The sequence below is a fragment of the Oncorhynchus tshawytscha genome, linkage group LG12, assembly GCF_018296145.1.
Source record: "Oncorhynchus tshawytscha isolate Ot180627B linkage group LG12, Otsh_v2.0, whole genome shotgun sequence".
In the NCBI taxonomy this organism is placed as follows: domain Eukaryota; kingdom Metazoa; phylum Chordata; class Actinopteri; order Salmoniformes; family Salmonidae; genus Oncorhynchus; species Oncorhynchus tshawytscha.
This window is the reverse complement of record NC_056440.1, coordinates 40,825,640-40,845,874: the sequence shown is the minus strand read 5'-3', so window position 1 is coordinate 40,845,874 and position 20,235 is coordinate 40,825,640. Positions and strand designations below refer to the sequence as shown.

Sequence of the window (20,235 nt, the reverse complement as noted above, 5' to 3'; positions counted from 1 at the left end):
TTCTGTCTGTAGACTACCATTGCACAATCAGAGGGCTCTGCTTCAAAGCCCCATGAGACCCACAGAGCCCTCCGTTTCAATAGAGCTAACAGCTAACTTGAGCTTTTTCTGCTGATTTCACACCTCCGCTGGGTAACCAAGGACCCCTCTGCAACTTGACTTAAATATACAATATGGAGGTGTAGTTGCTAATTGTTTACGTTAAATGTTGGCTGTATGGTTATACAGTACACATGATATACATATGATATAATATTAATACATTTCCTATCTCATGAAAGCACACAAATCCTTAGTTTTAGGCAAACAATATATGATTTTGCTCATGGATTGGAGAGGTGTGCCTTGTTCTGTCCAATTAATTTATGGACAATATTAAAGTTTTGTATAGCATCTTATATTCATCCTTCTTATCCATCCACTTTTGTTTGGATGCCTGTAAAAAAATCACGTAGAACTACATAACTGCATAAAAACATCCATAAAATGCATTCATAAGCAGTACAATAATCTATTTATGAAACGCTTATCTTCTTCATTCTTCCAGTCCTTATGTAGGTACCCTTCAAATCAAATGTTACTGCCGTGTGCTTGCCTGCAGGGGTGTGCCCGGGGTCAGCTGGACATGGAGGGGGCTCTGACCGCACGGGACCGCGTGGGGATCCAGGACTTTGTCCTGCTGGACGCCCACACAAGCGAGACTGCTTTCCTAGACAACTTGAAGAAACGCTTCAGTGAGGACCTAATCTATGTGAGTTTGGTCGACTTAGTACCAACATTTAAAAACATACATAGCATGATGTGTAATGACACCACTTGCAGACCCTGTTTGTTGCAATAGTTGAAGGAAAGATATATTATAAGTAACATTCTGGGAAACATTTAGAGAATGTACAGCTATCAACTTACAGATATTAACCACAGATATTAACCAGGTTTTTCTTCACATGAAGACCTATATAGGCACTCTGCTAGTGTCTGTGAACCCCTACAAAGAGTTGGATATCTACAGTAAAAAACAGATGGATATATACATGGGCGTCAACTTTTTTGAGCTTCCACCGCATATGTGAGTGTCATATAATTAGCACGCCAATGTGTGTGTGTGGGTGTGTGTTTTTGCATGTCTGTTTGCAAATCTTTTTGATTGTCAGTTGTGAGAGGATATGCCATACCACGGGATAAGCCCATACATGGTATACTGGTCATTCTACAGAAGTGGTACAAATTGGGGGTTGACTGGGACCAAAGTAACAAAGCCTACCATCAGTAACACACTACGCCGCCAGGGACTCAAATCCTGCAGTGCCAGACGTGTCCCCCTGCTTAAGCCAGTACATGTCCAGGCCCGTCTGAAGTTTGCTAGAGAGCATTTGGATGATCCAGAAAAAGATTGGTAGAATGTCATATGGTCAGATGAAACCAAAATATAACTTTTTGGTAAAAACTCGTCGTGTTTGGAGGACAAAGAATGCTGAGTTGCATCCAAAGAACACCATACCTACTGTGAAGCATGGGGGTGGAAACATCATGCTTTGGGGCTGTTTTCCTGCAAAGGGACCAGGAGGACTGATCCGTGTAAAGTAAAGAATGAATGGGGCCATGTATCGTGTGATTTTGAGTGAAAACCTCCTTCCATCAGCAAGGGCATTGAAGATGAAACGTGGCTGGGTCTTTCAGCATGACAATGATCCCAAACACACCGCCCGAGCAACGAAGGAGTGGCTTCGTAAGAAGCATTTCAAGGTCCTGGAGTGGCCTAGCCAGTCTCCAGATCTCAACCCCATAGAAAATCTTTGGAGGGAGTTGAAAGTCCGTGTTGCCCAGCAACAGCCCCAAAACATCACTGCTCTAGAGGAGATCTGCATGGAGGAATGGGCCAAAATACCAGCAACAGTGTGTGAAAACCTTGTGAAGACTTACAGAAAACATTTGACCTCTGTCATTGCCAACACAGGGTATATAACAAAGTATTGAGATAAACTTTTGTTATTGACCAAATACTTATTTTCCACCATAATTTGCAAATAAATTCATTAAAAATCCTACAATGTGATTTTCTGGATTTTTCTTTCTCATTTTGTCTGTCATAGTTGAAGTGTACCTATGATGAAAATTACAGACCTCTCTCATCTTTTTAAGTGGGAGAACTTGCACAACTGGTGGCTGACTAAATACTTTTTTGCCCCACTGTATATACTACTCACACACTTTGTTTGTATTGCATATTTGAAATATTTACTTGAATTCCATACTACCCCACTAAATTTGTCACTACCGAAACATAATGAAAAATATGCAATGAAGGGAGAACCATGCACAGTAGCCCCATGACCTTCTATTACAGAGACATTTTTAGAAATGTTATTTACTTAACAAATTTACAAAATAGTGAAAACATAATTTAACAGATTTTCAAAACCTTTAAATAGAATTTATAGAAATATGATTTCTATTGTCGTCTTTAAAATGTTCAATGTTGATTTTATGAATCTGAAACTTGTTGATTGATTGAATTACTTATGCATCTAATTAATTATGTTGTTAGATGTTTATCTGTCTTTATCTGTCTTTATTTTGGCAAAATAACATGTGTTTCAGTGTCAAGTGTCAATCAGATAAATGGAGGACTGTAAATGGATATAACACATTTTAGTATAGACATTGTAAATTGAGGGCTTCCACCACTTAAAAGTTATCTACTGGGAGGGAATTCCTATGGCTTGGGAGTGATCAGCCAATGATCAGAGAGCATTGTCTTCTTCAAATGGGGATGCCTATGGTTTGTAAACCAAAGACTAAAGTAATATCCAGAAGCAAAGACCAAGATTTATACCAAAACATTCGTCCCAGATCCAGACCCAGTGAGTTGAGACCATTACAAGTTTTTTTTAAATGTATGTGGTCTTGAGTGGTTTTAAGACGAAGACCATTAAATCAAGAGTCCATGGGCACTTTCTTCAATTGTAAGAAAGTAAATTAGAGTAAACTCAAGTACAGTACAGTAGAGCACCGTAGAGTACAGTAGGGTACAGTACAGTAGAGTAGGGTACAGTACAGTATAGTAGAACACAGTACAGTACAGTAGAGTAGGCTACAGTACAGTAGAGAAGAACACAGTACAGTAAAGTAGAGTCGAGTACAGTAGATTAGGGTACAGTACAGTATAGAACAGTATAGTAGAGCATGCTACAGTAGAGTAGAGTACAGTAGAGAAGGGTACAGTACAGTAGAGCACAGTACAGTACAAGTACAGTAGAGTAGGATACAGTACAGTATAGTAGAACACAGTACAGTAAAGTGGAGTACAGTAGAGTAGAGCATGGTACAGTAGACTACAGTACAGTACATTAGAGTAGGGTACAGTAGAGCATGGTACAGTAGACTACAATACAGTAGAGTACAGTAGAGTTCAGTACAGTAGAGAAGGGCATAGTACAGTAGACTACAGTACAGTACATTAGAGTAGGGTACAGTAGAGCATGGTACAGTAGACTACAATACAGTAGAGTACAGTAGAGTTCAGTACAGTAGAGAAGGGCATAGTACAGAAGAGCACAGTACAGTACAGTATAGTAGGATACAGTACAGTATAGTAGAACACATTACAGTAAAGTGGAGTACAGTAGAGTAGAGCATGGTACAGTAGAGTACAGTACAGTACATTAGAGTAGGGTACAGTAGAGCATGGTACAGTAGACAACAATACAGTAGAGTACAGTACAGTAGATCATGGTACAGTAGACTACAGTACAGTAGAGTACAGTACATTAGCGTAGGGTACAGTAGAGCATGGTACAGTAGAGTGCAGTACAATAGAGTAGGGTACAGTAGAGCATGATACAGTACAGTAGAGTAGAGTACAGTAGAGTACAGTACAGTTGAGTACATTAGAGCACAATACAGTATACCACATAATATATATCAATGTTTGGGCTCTTGGAAGGCTAGAATCCCCCTGCTGGCTATGCATCTCAAGCCTTGACACTTTTTCCTGAAGTGTGCACTTGCCCACTACCCATATGGTGGTCCTCTTTTTTTGACTTATTTTGTAATACCTGTAGCTGAAGAAACAGGAAACATTCTTTGCACACTTCCAGTCAGATGCTAATTTATTTAAATTATAGCTGAGCTTTAATTAAAAGATAGTGGGACAGATAAGGCCACACAGCAAGCTAGATGTAATTGCAGGATGGATGTCATAATATCAGATGAATTACAAGATAGTACAGTACATATTATAGATTTATTTCTACTATAACAAAACAGATTTACACAGGGAATACCCATAGCTAACATATGGCTGACTATCTGGTGGTGGGCATGCTGGAGAGGGGTGCAATCCCATCACCTGGGGATATTTGTAGGGGTGTGGCTCAAGGTACATTCATTTTACAGTTAAAGTCGGAAGTTTACATACACTTAGGTTGGAGTCATTAAAACTTGTTTTTCAACCACTCACCAAGTCGGTTAGGACATCTACTTTGTGCATGACACAAGTAATTTTTCCAACAATTGTTTACAGACAGATTATTTCACTTATAATTCACTGTATCACAATTCCAGTGGGTCAGAAGTTTACATACACTAAGTTGACTGTGCCTTTAAACAGCTTGGAAAATTCCAGAAAATTATGTGATGGCTTTAGAAGCTTCTGATAGGCTAATTGATATCATTTGAGTCAATTGGAGGTGTACCTGTGGATGTATTTCAAGGCCTACCTTCAAACTCAGTGCCTCTTTGCTTGACATCATGGGAAATTCAAAAGAAATCAGCCAAGACCTCAGAAAAAGGTACCATGGGACCACGCAGCTGTCATACCACTCAGGAAGGAGATGCATTCTGTCTCCTAGAGATGAACGTACTTAGGTGCAAAAAGTGCAAATCAATCCCAGAACAGCAAAGGACCTTGTGAACATGCTAGAGGAAACAGGTACAAAAGTATCTATATCCACAGTAAAATGAGTCCTATATCAACATAACCTGAAAGGCCGCTCAGCAAGGAAGAAGCTACTGCTCCAAATCTGCCATAAAAAATACAGACTACGGTTTGCAGCTGCACATGGGGACAAAGATCATACTTTTTGGAGAAATATCCTCTGGTCTGATGAAACAAAAATAATGACCATCGTTATGTTTGGAGGAAAAAGGGGGAGGCTTGCAAGCCAAAGAACACCATCCCAACTGTGAAGCACAGGGGTGGCAGCATCATGTTGTGGGGGTGCTTTGCTGCAGAAGGGACTGGTGCACTTCACAAAATAGATAGCATCATGAAGAATGGAAAATTATGTGGATATATTCAAGCAACATTTCAAGACCTCAGTCAGGAAGTTAAAGCTTGGTTGCAAATGGGTCTTCCAAATGGACAATGACCCCAAGCATACTTCCAAAGTTGTGGCAAAATGGCTTAAGGACAACAAAGTCAAGGTATTGGAGTGGCCATTACAAAGCCCTGACCTCAATCCTATAGAAAATATGTGGGCAGAACTGAAAAAGCGTGTGCGAGCAAGGAGGCCTACCAACATGACTCAGTTACACCAGCTCTGTCAGGTGGAATGGGCCAAAATTCACCCAACTTATTGTGGGAAGCTTGTGGAAGGCTACCTGAAACATTTGACCAAAGTTAAACAATTTAAAGGCAATGCTACCAAATACTAATTGAGTGTACTGTATGTAAACTTCTAACCCACTGGGAATGTGATGAAAGAATTCAAAGCTGAAGTAAATCATTCTCTCTAATATTATTCTCACATTTCACATTCTTAAAATCAAATGGTGATCCTAACTGAACTAAGACATTTTTACTGGGATTAAATGTCAGGAATTGTGAAAAACTGAGTTTAAATGTATTTGGATAAGGTGTATGTAAACTTCTGACTTCAACTGTACACTGTTTTCATGTGTGTTTCGGTAGTGACATTAAAAGGTGGGACTGCATTTTTTGAGAATGATGTTTAAAAATTAACAAAACGACTTATTAGATCAGTATGTTTCAATGTAATAAAATAACAACTCCATATGTTCTACTGAAGTAAAAGTGTTAATGCAAAGTTTAAATCATTAATAGCTTTATCTTCAAACATGAAGTTTAGGAGCAAGGGATTGGAACAACCTCAACTCAATTGAAATACGTGTATAAACAATGACTTTGCACTATATTAATTTAATAATATGTTTATTATTGCCTTGGATTGAATTAGAACGTATCGTCATGTAAATAAATGTCTGACATTTGGAGACTTAACTGTTTTGTTAAATCATTTTTTTTTGAGGGGGTGGGATTGCAATTTGCACCACTTCTGTAGAATCATCCATATACAACATGTATACAGTGTTTATACGGCTGTCTGACAAAATACCATAGGTGGGTCCAGACCTAAAGCATGGGAGCAGCATATACCATCATTATCATCATTGCATCGTTGAAGAAATTTGAAATCTGGAATGTGAATATACATTTCACTTGACACACTATATTTCTGTAGTTTTGCCCTGGCAGACAATGCCTACCACACCATGCTGGCTGAGGCCAACAACCACTTCATCCTCATCTCTGGGGAGAGTGGCGCTGGCAAGACAGAGGCTTCCAAAAAGATCCTGCAGTACTACGCTGTGAGCTGCCCCAGTACCACCCTACTGGACAATGTCAGGGACCGGATGCTGTTGTCCAACCCTGTGCTGGAGGTCTGATCGGACAGTTCCTGTCATTCACTGTTATCACACATCTGGTCAGATCTTGTCCCAGATCTGTTTGTGTTGTCTCGCCATTGTGCTGTGCTATGGTCATTGCCATCATGACTATATCGTACGAACAGATCTGGGACCAGGCTATCACACACCATGGATCACATAGTTTATTTTGGGGTGGCAGGTAGCCTAGTGGTTAGAGCGTTGGACTTGTAACCCGAAAGGTTGCAACATCAAATCCCTGAGCTGACAAGGCAAAAATCTGTCGTTCTGCCTCTGAACAAGGCAGTTAACCCACTGTTCCTAGGCCGTCATTGAAAATAATGATTTGTTCTTAACTGACTTGCCTAATAAAATAAAGGTTAAGAAAAACAACATTGTAGTTAACCTCTTAGTGACTAACACCTTTGTGCTTCCTCCACAGGCTTTCGGCAACTCCAAAACACTGAAGAATGACAACTCTAGCCGCTTCGGGAAGTACATGGATATCCAGTTTGACATCCAGGTAAGGATAGATGGGTTTATGTTCTTAAAGTAAGCAGAAGGCATACCAGGGTATTGTTTCTTTCAAATATGTTTGCTGTGCTTGATTGCACATTGGAGAAAAATTTCATCCCCACCCACCTGGCACTCACAGGCTCAAAAGATGAAGAATTATACCACCCCTATTTCAACCCAGGGCCCATATTCACAAAGCTTGTTAGAGTAGGAGTACTGATCTAGGATAGGTTGGAACTTTTTATTGAATAAGAGGGGTGACCTGATCCTCGATCAGCAGTTTGTTGAGGCTAATTGGATCATTGATCATTGTCACATGTCTGGCACTCTCAGGGGGATGCCGTGGGGGGGCACATCCTGGGCTACCTGCTGGAGAAGTCCAGAGTGGTCCATCAGAACCACAGAGAGAGGAACTTCCACATCTTCTACCAGCTGGTGAAGGGAGGAGAGGAGGACCTGCTGCATCAACTAGGCCTCGAGAGCAACTGCCAGCACTACAGCTACCTGGTGCAAGTATGGGCTACCACTGTGGTCAACTGATGTGCTAGCTCGGACTAGGCTAACTGGTGCATGCTTGGGCAACCACTGTAGTCCGCTGACGGGCTAGCTAGAGCTAGGCCAACTGGTGGGAGCCATGCATGGGTGCCACTGTAATGTTGACTCCCTCTCTCAAAAAGGGCGAGTGTGCCAACGTGGCCTCAATCAATGACAAGAATGACTGGAAGACAGTGAGAAACGCCCTGTCCGTCATCGAATTTGACGAGAGAGACATACAAGTGAGTTGCTGTCACACTGCTTGTGCAAACAGCTTTTGTGATGACATTCATTCAATTGCTTATTGTGCTATACTGTGCCCTACTACGCTGTACATCATTTTTGCTTTACTACTACTCTGGCCACCACCTCAAACCCAACCCTAACCCCCACATCTCCATTCTCCACAGCACCTGTTAGGGGTCATCGCAAGCGTCCTCCACTTAGGGAACGTGCAGTTTGAGCCTGACAGCAAAGGCTACGCCACGTTGAACAACAGCGCTGAGCTCCTCTGGGTGTCAACAGTAAGCCTTGTTAGTCCTTAGACACTCCACAACAACACCATGCCAATGCCTTGTTAGTCCTTAGACACTCCACAACAACACCATGCCAATGCCTTGCTAGTCCTTAGACACTCCACAACAACACCATGCCAATGCCTTGTTAGTCCTTAGACACTCCACAACAACACCATGCCAATGCCTTGCTATTCCTTAGACACTCCACAACAACACCATGCCAATGCCTTGTTAGTCCTTAGACACTCCACAACAACACCATGCCAATGCCTTGCTATTCCTTAGACACTCCACAACAACACCATGCCAATGCCTTGCTGGTCATTAGACACTCCACAACACCATGCCAATGCCTTGCTAGTCCTTAGACACTCCACAACAATGCTTTGCAGACCACGGTCCCTGTACTTTGCTGACTTTGTGTTCTGTGTGATCATCTGTAGTTGCTGGGCGTCAATGTTCAAGTGCTGCAGGAGGGGCTGACATCCAGGAAGATTGAGGCCAAAACAGATGAGGTGAGAAGGAGAAGAGGGGTGGTGAATGACTAAATGAATGAATGAATGAATGAATGTCGAGAGAGAAGGCAGGGACTACACTCACTAATGATGGGCATTTCTAACTTAACTCACTCGTCAGGTCAGGTAGTTGTTAATGTGTGCCTTCTTTTTCATCACCATCCAGGTGCTCAGCCCGTTCACAGTGGACCATGCCATCTATGCCAGAGATGCCCTCGCTAAAGCCATTTATGGACGCACCTTCACCTGGCTGGTCAATAAAATCAACGACTCCATGGAAAATAAGGTTAGCAGATACAGTAAGTGAAAAGTACATGTCAAGATAAAACAGGAGCATTGGTGATCCGTGTGAATGACCACAGTTTCCTGAATTTCCTTCGACAGGACTCTTCATGTAAGACAGTAATTGGTCTCCTAGACATATATGGCTTTGAAGTTTTCTATGTCAACAGGTAGGTGGAACTAAGTTGTGCAGTACATTGTAGAAAACTATTGGGCTACATTTGAATGTGCACTTCAATTGAAATATGTTGTCTGTCAATTCCAGTTTTGAACAGTTCTGTATAAATTACTGCAACGAGAAACTGCAGCAGCTTTTTATCCAGCTCACCTTAAAGTCGGAGCAGGAGGAGTACGAAGCAGAGAATATTGGGGTAAACGTAATTGATCTATTCTATTCTTTTGGGTTCTATCTGGTTCTGTTTAGTCAATACGTGTAATATGGCATTTTTACCTTGTCAAAGTATTACTTTGGCATTACAGGTATTGTTGAATCCTGCAATGCCTCCCCATTGGGAACAAATTGATTAAAACAATGTTGTTTCAACATAATTTATCAACGTATTGTGATGTGGAATCTACGAGGAAAATACATAGGATTTTTTTTAAAGTCATCAACCTGCTGCAGTTTCAACTGTTGTTTTGAAGGTGAAATTTCACCCACAGGATTATGTCATCAGGATAACCAATTTTCAACACAGACAAACTTTGCATAAAATATGTTGAATTTGTACATTTAAAACAACGTCAGATCTTCAACATTAATATCCACTATAAGAAAACAAACTATACTGAGCAGCAACTTGTACTGGAGAGTTGATCCATCTTTGGTCTCCCATCCAGGGCTTTAACCAAGTCTCCACTTAATAGATTCACTGTTGTTATATAAGACATTCTAAAGGATAGGTTTAACAGAGCAAATGAAAGATAACCATATTTCAATTATATATCATCAATGATGCTCTTTAGGCCTATATAGCATTTGGGAAGTTATCCACGGCTATTGTTTCAATTCAACCCAGGACTCAACTAAAACTAGACAATACATATAGGCCAAGGGTTTCAAGCTTTGGTTGATATCAAATGGAATTCAACAAGTTAATTCAAAAAAGACAGTAGCTTCAGAAAGTATTCACACCCCTTGACGTTTTCCACATTTTGCTGTGTTACAAATCCGGATTAAAATGGAACAAATTCAAAAAGAAATTCTCAACAATCTAGATAAAAAACTGTAATGTCAAAGTGGAAGGAACTCCAGTGTGTATTTGGCCTTGAGTTTTAGGTTATTGTCCTGCTAAAGATGAATTTGTCTCCCAGTGTCTGTTGGAAAGCAGACTGAACCAGGTTTTCCTCTAGGACTTTGCCTGTGCTTCGCTCTATTCCATTTATTTTTATCAACAACAAAAACTCCCTAGTACTTGCCTATGACGAGTGTATCCATAACATGATGCAGCCACCACTGCTTGAAAATATGAAGAGGGGTACTCAGTGTTGTACTTGATTTGCCCAAAATAGCACGTTTGTACCGACAAAACTGTGGTTATATGTAGAAACCAGACAACAAAGTTTACAGTAAGCCTCTAAAATCTCTAAATCTATATATCCCCAAGCAACTGTTATGTACAACTGCGAACCAATCAGTTGGTAAAACAGAGCGGTGACATGAATCCAAACAACTTCCACAATTTGTTATTACAAAAGTGGATTTGCCCGAAAAGAATGTAGAGGCGATCGTGTCACGAGGCATTTGAATGAATGAGCAAGATAACAAAATGAGTCTTTGGGAAACAAAGTTGCAAACATTAGAAGATGAATTGGACCAGCAAGAAAATAGAATTAGACGAAACAGCATGAGAATATTGTCCTTACCGGAATACGAGGAAAAAGGTGACCATACCAGCTATGTGGTCAAACTGATATCAGAGGAACTTCACGTGGCTATTTCACCAGAAGATCTGGAACGATGCCACAGGATCGGCATGAAACAAAATGACGCTAAATACCCAAGCATGGTAACCTTCAAACTGTGGAACTATCAAACCAAAATTAACATTCTGAGGTCACAGGGGGGAAGGAGATCAAAATCCACGGTTGGTCCATTCGTTTCGGCCAGGACCTGTCTGCTAAGCTGAAAGAGAGACGCAAGGAATACATTCCAATCAGACAGTTACTGTAGGAAAAGGGGATCGAGCCTCAGCTCTGTTCTCAGCAGTGCAGTGGGTATGGAAGGGAACGCAAAGGATGGAATTCACAAGCGCCAATGAAGCCCTAGTTACAAGAAACTTTTCCAGTTGAAGGAGGAGAGCCCCCTTCTCCGAGAAGTGGACGAAGTAGGAAAAAACAATGAGTGCACTAGGCTACATACAGGGATGCCTAAGACCATCTTATTGTACATTGAGACCATATCCTTTCCCTCTCCCCCCAATACAATCTACAGTAGTGGCCAAAAGTTTTGATAATGACACAAATTTTCACAAAGTCTGCTGCCTCAGTATGTATGATGGCAATTTGCATATACTCCAGAATGTTATGACGAGTGATCAGATGAATTGCAATTAATTGCAAAGTCCCTCTTTGCCATGCAAATTAACTGATTCCCCCCAAAACATTTCCACTGCATTTCAGCCCTGCCACAAAAGGACCAGCTGACATCATGTCAGTGATTCTCTCGTTAACACAGGTGTGAGTGTTGACGAGGACAAGGCTGGAGATCACTCTGTCATGCTGATTGAGTTCAAAAAACAGACTGAAAGCTTCAAAAGGAGGGTGTTGCTTGGAATCATTGTTCTTCCTCTGTCAATCATGGTTAACTGCAAGGAAACACGTGCTGTCATCATTGTTTTGCACAAAAAGGGCTTCACAGGCAAGGATATTGCTGCCAGTGACTCACTCACAATTTTGCCTAAGAACACAGCCATGAATAAAGAATGGTATCAACACATCCTCCGAGAGCAACATCTCCCAACCATCCAGAAACAGTTTAGTGACGAACAATGCCTTTTCCAGCCATAAGGCAAAAGTGATAACTAAGTGGCACGGGGAACAAAACATCGATATTTTGGGTCCATGGCCAGGAAACTCCCGAGACCTTAATCCCATTGAGAACTTGTGGCCAATCCTCAAGAGGCGGGTGGAGAAACAAAAGCATGGCTTGGGTGGGAAAGGATGGAAGGTTGGGACAAGCTTGGCTTGGGTGGGTAAGGATAGGAGGTTGGGACAAGCATGCCTTGGGTGGGGTAAAGGGGCCAGAAAACAGGGAGAGTGAGGTGGAGAGGGATGGGTTTGGCTTGGGAGAGAGAGAAAGAAGGATTTAGCAACACTACAATGTACATTTATTTACATTTTTTTGCAAACCTGATGTAAAATGAATAAGATGAATATGAATAAGAGTTCTGGACAGATTAGGAGATGTTGAGAAATTATTATTCCTTGTTTGTCTTTATAGCTCAGTTGGTGGTTGTTGGTGAGAGTGGAGCGGGGCTCTGTCCGAGGGAGGCCTGATTCACGCAGTCTCCTCTGAACAGTTGATGTTGAGATGTGTCTGTTACTTGAACTCTGTGAAGCATTTATTTGGGCTGCAATCTGAGGTACAGTTAACTCTAATGAATGTATCCTCTGCAGCAGAGGTAACTCTGGGTCTTCCTTTCCTGTGGCGGTCCTCATGAGAGCCAGTTTCATCATAGCGCTTGATGGTTTTTGTGACTGTACTTGAAGAAACTTTCAAAGTTCTTGACATTTTCAGAATTGACTGACCTTCATGTCTTCAAGTAATGATGGACTGTCGTTTCTCTTTGCTTATTTGAGCTGTTCTTTCCATAATATGGACTTAGCCCTATTTGGTAAATGACAATCTTCTGTATACCACCCCTACCTTGTCACAACACAACTGATTGGCTCAAAAGCATTAAGAAGGAAAGAAATTCCACAAATTTACTTTTAACATGGAACACCTGTTAATTGAAAGCATTCCAGGTAACTACCTCATTAAGCTGTTTGAGAGAATGCCAAGAGCGTAAAAACTGTCATCAAGGCAAAGAAAGGGTGGCTACTTTGAAGAATCTCAAATCTATTTGGATTTTTTTTTTTTTGGTTACTACATGATTCCATATGTGTTATTTAATCATTTTGATGTCTTCACTATTATTCTACAATGTAGAATAGTCCAAATAAAGAAAATCCCTCGGATGAGTAGCTATGTCCAAACATTTGAGTGGTACTGTATGTACAACGACATAATCCACAAACGTTTGGTACAGAGGAGTTGGATCTTAAAAGCCCTAAAAAGGCATAGTGCCTCAAACTACAAAGAAGTACGTTGCATCATGTTTTTGTACGTTTTCTGTTAAATGTCCACTCAGCCCTCATGCTCACATGCTTTATGTATGTAATGTATACAATAACTATGTATTCATACTGTGACTCTCCCATATCATGGAATGCTCACCGCCCTCATATGACATTTCTGCCAAAAGGTTTTATCTGGTTCTTTAATGATAGACGGAACAGACAAGGAAGGTTCAATTTGATTTTTTTTTTTAAAAGAGGAATTTATTTAAAGGGGAGTTGGGTTGGAGAGGCCTATGCTGCCACCTACTGTAGCAACAGCAGAGGTGTAGGCATCCTGATAAATAAGAATACATCCTTTTCCTGTATATCCCAGTACACGGACCAAGATGGCCATTTTTCTAACATTGAATTGTACCTTATATGGTGAAAAATACACATTGATTCCATTGTATATCCTACCAGGGACAAATCTTTTTTTTGTTGTTGATAGAATTCAAGCTATATTAGATCAAATCCAGACAGTAACTATTATTTTAGCAGGTGATCTAAAGCATAATGTACATTCGATAAGATTGGCAGACATAGAAATAAAAGGCACATTCAAGGGACCTCCAAAGAGGCTGAAAAATTATATCTCTACAAATAATTTACAGGACACCCGGAGATTACTATTCTCAGCTACAAAAGACTACTCCTATTTTTCTCAAAGTAAGAAAAGCTATTCAAGAATTTACTACATTTCTATTTCCAAAAATGCTCTCAACAACATTCCATGATATAGTGATATTGGATCATTCCATACGCTTTAAAATGAAGGTCAGGCTGTTAGGAAGGGTAATGCAACCCCTGGGCCAGACTACACTCAATCATAGGACCTACTGAAGAGATGAGTCTTCAGTAAAGACATAAAGGTCGAGACAGAGTTTGCGTCTCTCACATAGATAGGCAGACCATTCCATAAAAATGGAGCTCTATAGAAGATAACAAGCTTGCTCGCTCACAAGACTAACTAGCTAGCTCGCTCACAAGACTAGCCAACTGCGTTGTTGCTTGCATGAGATTGGCTGTTGTCTTGGGGGTGGCACACAGCCTGTTAGGCATCATTCAGGACTTAAATGCCCCATGAGGGCTTAGATGCTCCACAAGCTTTGAACTCAAGATAAGTGACATTTAGCTTGCTAACATTCTAACTTATAAACTGATAATGAACTCCAAACACAAATGAAAGCATGGTGTTAGCATGAAATGTACCATCGCTTAGCGCAGCAATCAATAAAAACGTATGCGCTGATCCATTGTGGGCTCTGCCGCTTCAGCCATAGTATTATTGTCAATCCATCATCAATACGTCCACACTCCTATTTATCTGATCATGATCTTCACAAAACAACTTTTTTTATGTCACGATCATGAGATAAATAAGTTGTGATCTCGACATAATGAAGGAATTGATTTATTTATTCATATAATTCTGTATGTTACATTGTAATTACACAGTAATAAGGACCCCTGAAAATGAAGTGTTACCGAACCTTGTTGTGCTTTTAAATGTTTGAAAGCGCAGTGATAAAAAAGTTTGGTGACAACCTAACCAAAAAGGTTGACAGGTTGACATTGATTTTCCATAGGAATTTGGTCATTTTTTAGATGGTTGAAAGCATAGTGATAACACATTGGGAATTCAACAAACTTTCGGCTGTCTTTCTGATGTTGTAATCTTATTGATCACGTAACAACCAAATATTACCCAATTGTCAATGCTGAAATGACGTGGTGTGCCCAGTGGGTTGTGGATGTTTCTGTTGAGTTTGACTCAGGTAGTATTTCCCTCACTTACCCATGTTTTCCTATCCCCTATTTCCTTTCCTCTTCAGTGGGAGCCTGTCCAGTTCTTCAACAACAAGATTATCTGTGACCTAGTGGAGGAGAAACACAGGGGCATCATCTCAGTGCTGGTGAGGACACACAAACAGCACCCTATTCCCTATCTAATTGCACTACATTTGATCAGGGCTCTGGGCAAAAGAAGTGCACTACATACGGAATAGGGTGCCATTTTGGACACCCATAAGACTGAACCCATACAGTAACATGAAGCATCCTATTGGTCTTGGAAAGGACATAGGCTGAAATGAAATGGCGAGCGGTGATAATCTTGTTGCTTTCTTAGGATGAAGAGTGCCTGAGGCCTGGAGAGGCCACTGACCTCACGTTTCTGGAGAGGCTTGAGGAAAAATTAGACAGTCACCCTCATTTCGTCACGTGAGTGTAGCTACCTCCCCTCCCTCCCGGCCCCCCACTCCTGCAAACGTACATATTGACCACGCACAACCCTTCTCAAGGATATACAATGGTGTAACTTTATCACTTAAGTCAACCTCCCTTATCACTTAAGCCCAAAGCCTTAAACATTTTGCTGATAGATCTATTATTGTCCCACCCTGTGAGTCGACACAATGAGCTAAGGCTCTGTCCTTACATTCCTCTCACTCTTCATCCCTCTCCATCCCATTGACTGCAGGCACAAGCTGGCTGACAAGAAGACACGTAAGACGCTGGAGAGGGGCGACTTTCGCCTTCTGCATTACGCCGGGGAGGTCACCTACTGTGTTGTGGGTAAGGGAAACCATGGTCTCAGGCCCAGTGGGGGCATTACTCTGCTTCTCAATGTCCCTACATGTCCTACTACTAGATCTCACTGCCACTATCACGTGTCCCTTCTCATTCAGGACACTCTCTCACATGTTGTTATTGTTGTTATTTGTGTCATCCCAGGGTTCCTCAGCAAAAACAATGACCTGTTATACAGAAACATCAAAGATGTGAGTCTGCAGGTTTCTACTCATGTATTATGTGAGACGAGGAAGGGACTCTTCAATTGGTTCCTTAATTATTTACTCTCCTGTAGACTTATTGTAAATAATAGAGGAGGAGGGGAATGCAGTGAATTTGGCCAATGGGTCTTGAGTATACACTTGATGGGTGGTGTGTGTGTGTGTGTGTGTGTGTGTGTGTGTGTATTTATCCCAAAGAGATCCTATTAAATTACTAGAGGGGCAATGTCATAAACCCTCGAAGTTCCAGAATGGGGGGAAAATGGCAGCCATATTGGTCAGGGAGAAATCCAAACTAGTCTAATTGGAATAAATGGCAGGAGAGGCATAATCCTGATTTTACTTATGCAGGAAAATGAAAGTAAGGCATGTGATATCAGAAATGGTGTAATATAATTATTGTCAATCTAAAATATTGTAATATAATTATAAATACAGTTTATATGGGTATTATACAAATGTACTGTATAAATAGCCTCTATGTATATATGTAAACACACCATAAATGACTACATTTGTGCTTTTATATGATACAATATTAGTACTTGTTGCATTTACAACTTGTAGAAGTCCTATCATCAACTGATTTCAGCTGAGGATTGACTGCATTGTTCGAATGGAATGTTGGCATATTGGCAGTTAATTAAAAAAATGAATGGAATCATTCCTCTAAAACTGGCTAGCTAACATACAGTGCCGATCAATTCTTCAAATTCTTTATCTTACACAATATCTATCCTTGACCAAAAAGGCTGACCTTTATCCAATCATCAGGTTCATGTCCATTCTGTTATTTTAATTCCTAATTCTATTGTTTAATCCCCCCCCCCTTCCCTACTCGCAGGTGATGCGGCAATCTAAAAATACCATAGTCAGAGAGTGCTTTGCATCAAAGGAGTCGGATGGCAGGCGGCGACCAGAGACGGTGACAGCTCACCAAGTTTTTCTCCCACCTCTTTCCCATCTGTCCCCCTGAAGTCACGATTACATTATTTATTTCCTTGTACATTGCCTCAATAGTATAACATATTAAATATAGCATGGCTGTATGGGGACATACCGTTCTCAGAATTACCAATAACTGAGAAAAGCAATAGATTGCTCTGTGTTTAAATTAGATTATTTATTGTCCCCTTGAAACAACACTAAATTGTAAAAGCAGTCTGCTAGAACTGACACTGATTCCAGGCCTGTTTCTCTGTAGGTTGCTAGCCAGTTTAAGAGCAGTCTGCTGGGACTGACACTGATTCCAGGCCTGTTTCTCTGTAGGTTGCTAGCCAGTTTAAGAGCAGTCTGCTGGGACTGACAGACATCCTCATGTCTAAGGAGCCCTGGTATGTGCGCTGCCTCAAATCTAACGAGTCCCAACAGCCAGGTGAGAGACCCTCTGACCTCCACCACATCTTCACCAGCCGGTGGCACTTCCAAACTGCAAAACGGCAACCTGTCAACTGTGTTTATGAAGCAATTTCTCCTTCTTTCTTTATCTTTTGCCCTCTGTCTTTCTCTCATTTTGTGTGCACGCGCGCACACGCACAACAGGGCAGTTTGACGACGTGCTAGTTCGGCACCAAGTGAAGTACCTGGGGCTGATGGAACACCTTAGGGTCAGACGGGCAGGTTTTGCATACCGATGCCGCTATGACGTTTTTCTGCAGAGGTAGGACAATAGAACTTATTGCTTTAGCAGACCACATTGATTACTTTGTAGAGGGAGGAATTTCAGCCTATGATTTTGCCTTCACGTGAGCTGTTGATATTAGGGGCCTGGTCCAAAAATTGCATCCACCTCCCAAACGTAAAAAATATTTTCACATGACCCTGCTCTTGTACAGTAAAATAAATTGCACACCATCCCCCCCTCATAGAATGAACTCAAAATAAGTCAGATGTTCAACATTGTGATGCCATATTTATAATTATGCAAACAAATCTTCCACCAACAGATTTGTGTCAATGCAGCACACAACCATTAAACAAAGCATACTGACTTCGGCAACTTCAATATCATGGTTTGCGTTAACACCACAATAAATAGACTATGTCAATCTTGACCAACAGAAAATACATCCCTCCCTACCATGTAGGTTCTACCCAGTATTGAATGTCATTGAACGTTTTGGTGTTTTGTTCATCAAATGGCCACTGCACAGTTTAGATTGATTGAATGGTTATATGTCAGTAAAAAAAAAAAAACTGTTGTGGAAATTACCACCAGGGATACCTGAAGTCAATTGTAACAAGTGCGCTGAGAGTCGGGAAGCAAGTACAGGGAGCGAGCGTTTTAATAAATAAACAAAACCATAAACACAACAATAAACGCAAAACACAAACAACGCATCGACATGAAACAGAGTCAACACTAGGCATACTGATGGTTTTGTCACAAAAAATGTTGCGTAAGTATATCGAATATTCCCACTCTGCTATTAGCATGTGCGTTCTAGTCAACAGCTCGCAGATACAGTGCGGGTTAGCCTGCTACATGATGTGATTATGATGGACAAAAAGTATTTTTATTTATCAAACGGCAGCCAAACATCAATCATCAGCCGCGTCCTCAGAGAATGCGCAGACCAGATGGCTGGAGTGTTTCCGGACATATTCAATCTCTCCCTATCCCAGTCTGTTGCCCCCACTTGCTTCAAGATGTCCACCATTTTCCTGTACCGAAGAAAGCAAAAGGTAACTGAACTAAATGACTACTTCTGTCATCATTAAGTGCTTTGAGAGGCTAGTTAAAGAGCATATCAACTCCACCTTACCCGACACCCTAGCACCACTGCAATTTGCATACCGCCTCGAAAGATCCACGGATGATGCAATCGCCATTGCACAGCACACTGCCCTATCCCATCTGGACAAGAGGAATACCTATGTATGAATGCTGTTCATTGACTACAGCTCAGCCTTCAACAACATAGAACCCTCCAAGCTCATCATTAAGCTCGGGGACCTGAGTCTGAACCCTGCCCTGTGCAACTGTGTCCTGGACTTCCTGACAGGCCGCCCCCAGGTGGTGAAGGTAGACAACAACACCAATGGCGCATGCTCAGCCCTCTCCTGTACTCCCGGTTTACCCATGACTGCGTGGCCACGCACACCCGAGCCACGGACCGCCATCATCCAGAAGGCTAGGTCAGTACAGGTGCATCAAAGCTGGGCCCGAGAGACTGAAAAACAGCTTCTATCTCAAGGCCATCAGACTGTTAAATAGCCATCGCTACCCGGCCTCCACCCAGCACCCTGCCATGAACTTAGTCACTGTCTCTAGACGGCTACCACCCGGTTACTCATTCGTGCACCTTAGAGGCTGCTGCCCTATGTACATAGACATGGGACACAGGTCACTTTAATAATGGAACACTGGTCACTTTAATAATGTTTACATACTGTTTTACCCATTTCATATGTATATACTGTATTCTAGTCAAGTCCATCCTATTCAACCATTGCTGTACATGTACTATTCTACACATGTATTCTTCAGATATACTATATATTCTATCCACATGATGGCCATAATGTCTATACATCCCATCACATATACATGTATATACTGTGTGTGTGTATGTATGTATGTATATATATATATATATATATATATACACTGTGTATATATATATATATATATATATATATATATATATATATATATATATATATATACATATACATATATATATATATATATATATATATATACTCCGGACTCCGACATTGCTCGTCCTAATGTTTCTACATTTCTTCTATAACATGTGTATGTGACCAATACAATTTGATTTGATTTGATTCATGTCGCCTGAACCCTCGATATTTATTGAAAGGAACATAAAGCTCATCACCGTGCACTTTCATCACCTTGTGAAGTTCATCATAACTTAATTAATCTGTAGCCTAAAAAACTGCATGCATTCCCATGATGTCGTGACATGTTTTATCTACATGTACCCTCTTAGACAAAGGGTTCCAAAAGGGTTATTCGGCTGTCCCTATAGGAGAACCCTTTTTGATTCCTGAGAGAACCCTTTCTGATTTCACGTAGAAACCTTTTGGGTTCCATGGAGAAACCTCTGTGGAAAG

General features: G+C 41.0%; 1 protein-coding gene across 1 annotated transcript in view; it reads left to right on the top strand.

Moving 5' to 3' along the window:
• The first annotated feature begins 614 nt into the window (after positions 1–614).
• LOC112263289 (unconventional myosin-Ih-like) overlaps positions 615–20,235 on the top strand; it is a 40,296-nt gene continuing 20,675 nt past the window's right edge. The window contains exons 1-18 of the mRNA XM_024439382.1: positions 615–751; positions 954–1,069; positions 6,486–6,684; positions 7,112–7,192; positions 7,519–7,698; positions 7,863–7,961; positions 8,130–8,243; positions 8,681–8,752; positions 8,919–9,038; positions 9,137–9,204; positions 9,300–9,405; positions 15,193–15,273; positions 15,489–15,580; positions 15,840–15,934; positions 16,094–16,140; positions 16,997–17,077; positions 17,422–17,527; positions 17,695–17,812. Coding sequence (XP_024295150.1) covers positions 626–751; positions 954–1,069; positions 6,486–6,684; positions 7,112–7,192; positions 7,519–7,698; positions 7,863–7,961; positions 8,130–8,243; positions 8,681–8,752; positions 8,919–9,038; positions 9,137–9,204; positions 9,300–9,405; positions 15,193–15,273; positions 15,489–15,580; positions 15,840–15,934; positions 16,094–16,140; positions 16,997–17,077; positions 17,422–17,527; positions 17,695–17,812 — 1,901 coding nt within the window. The 5' untranslated portion in view covers positions 615–625. The remainder of the gene's footprint in view (positions 752–953; positions 1,070–6,485; positions 6,685–7,111; positions 7,193–7,518; positions 7,699–7,862; positions 7,962–8,129; positions 8,244–8,680; positions 8,753–8,918; positions 9,039–9,136; positions 9,205–9,299; positions 9,406–15,192; positions 15,274–15,488; positions 15,581–15,839; positions 15,935–16,093; positions 16,141–16,996; positions 17,078–17,421; positions 17,528–17,694; positions 17,813–20,235) is intronic.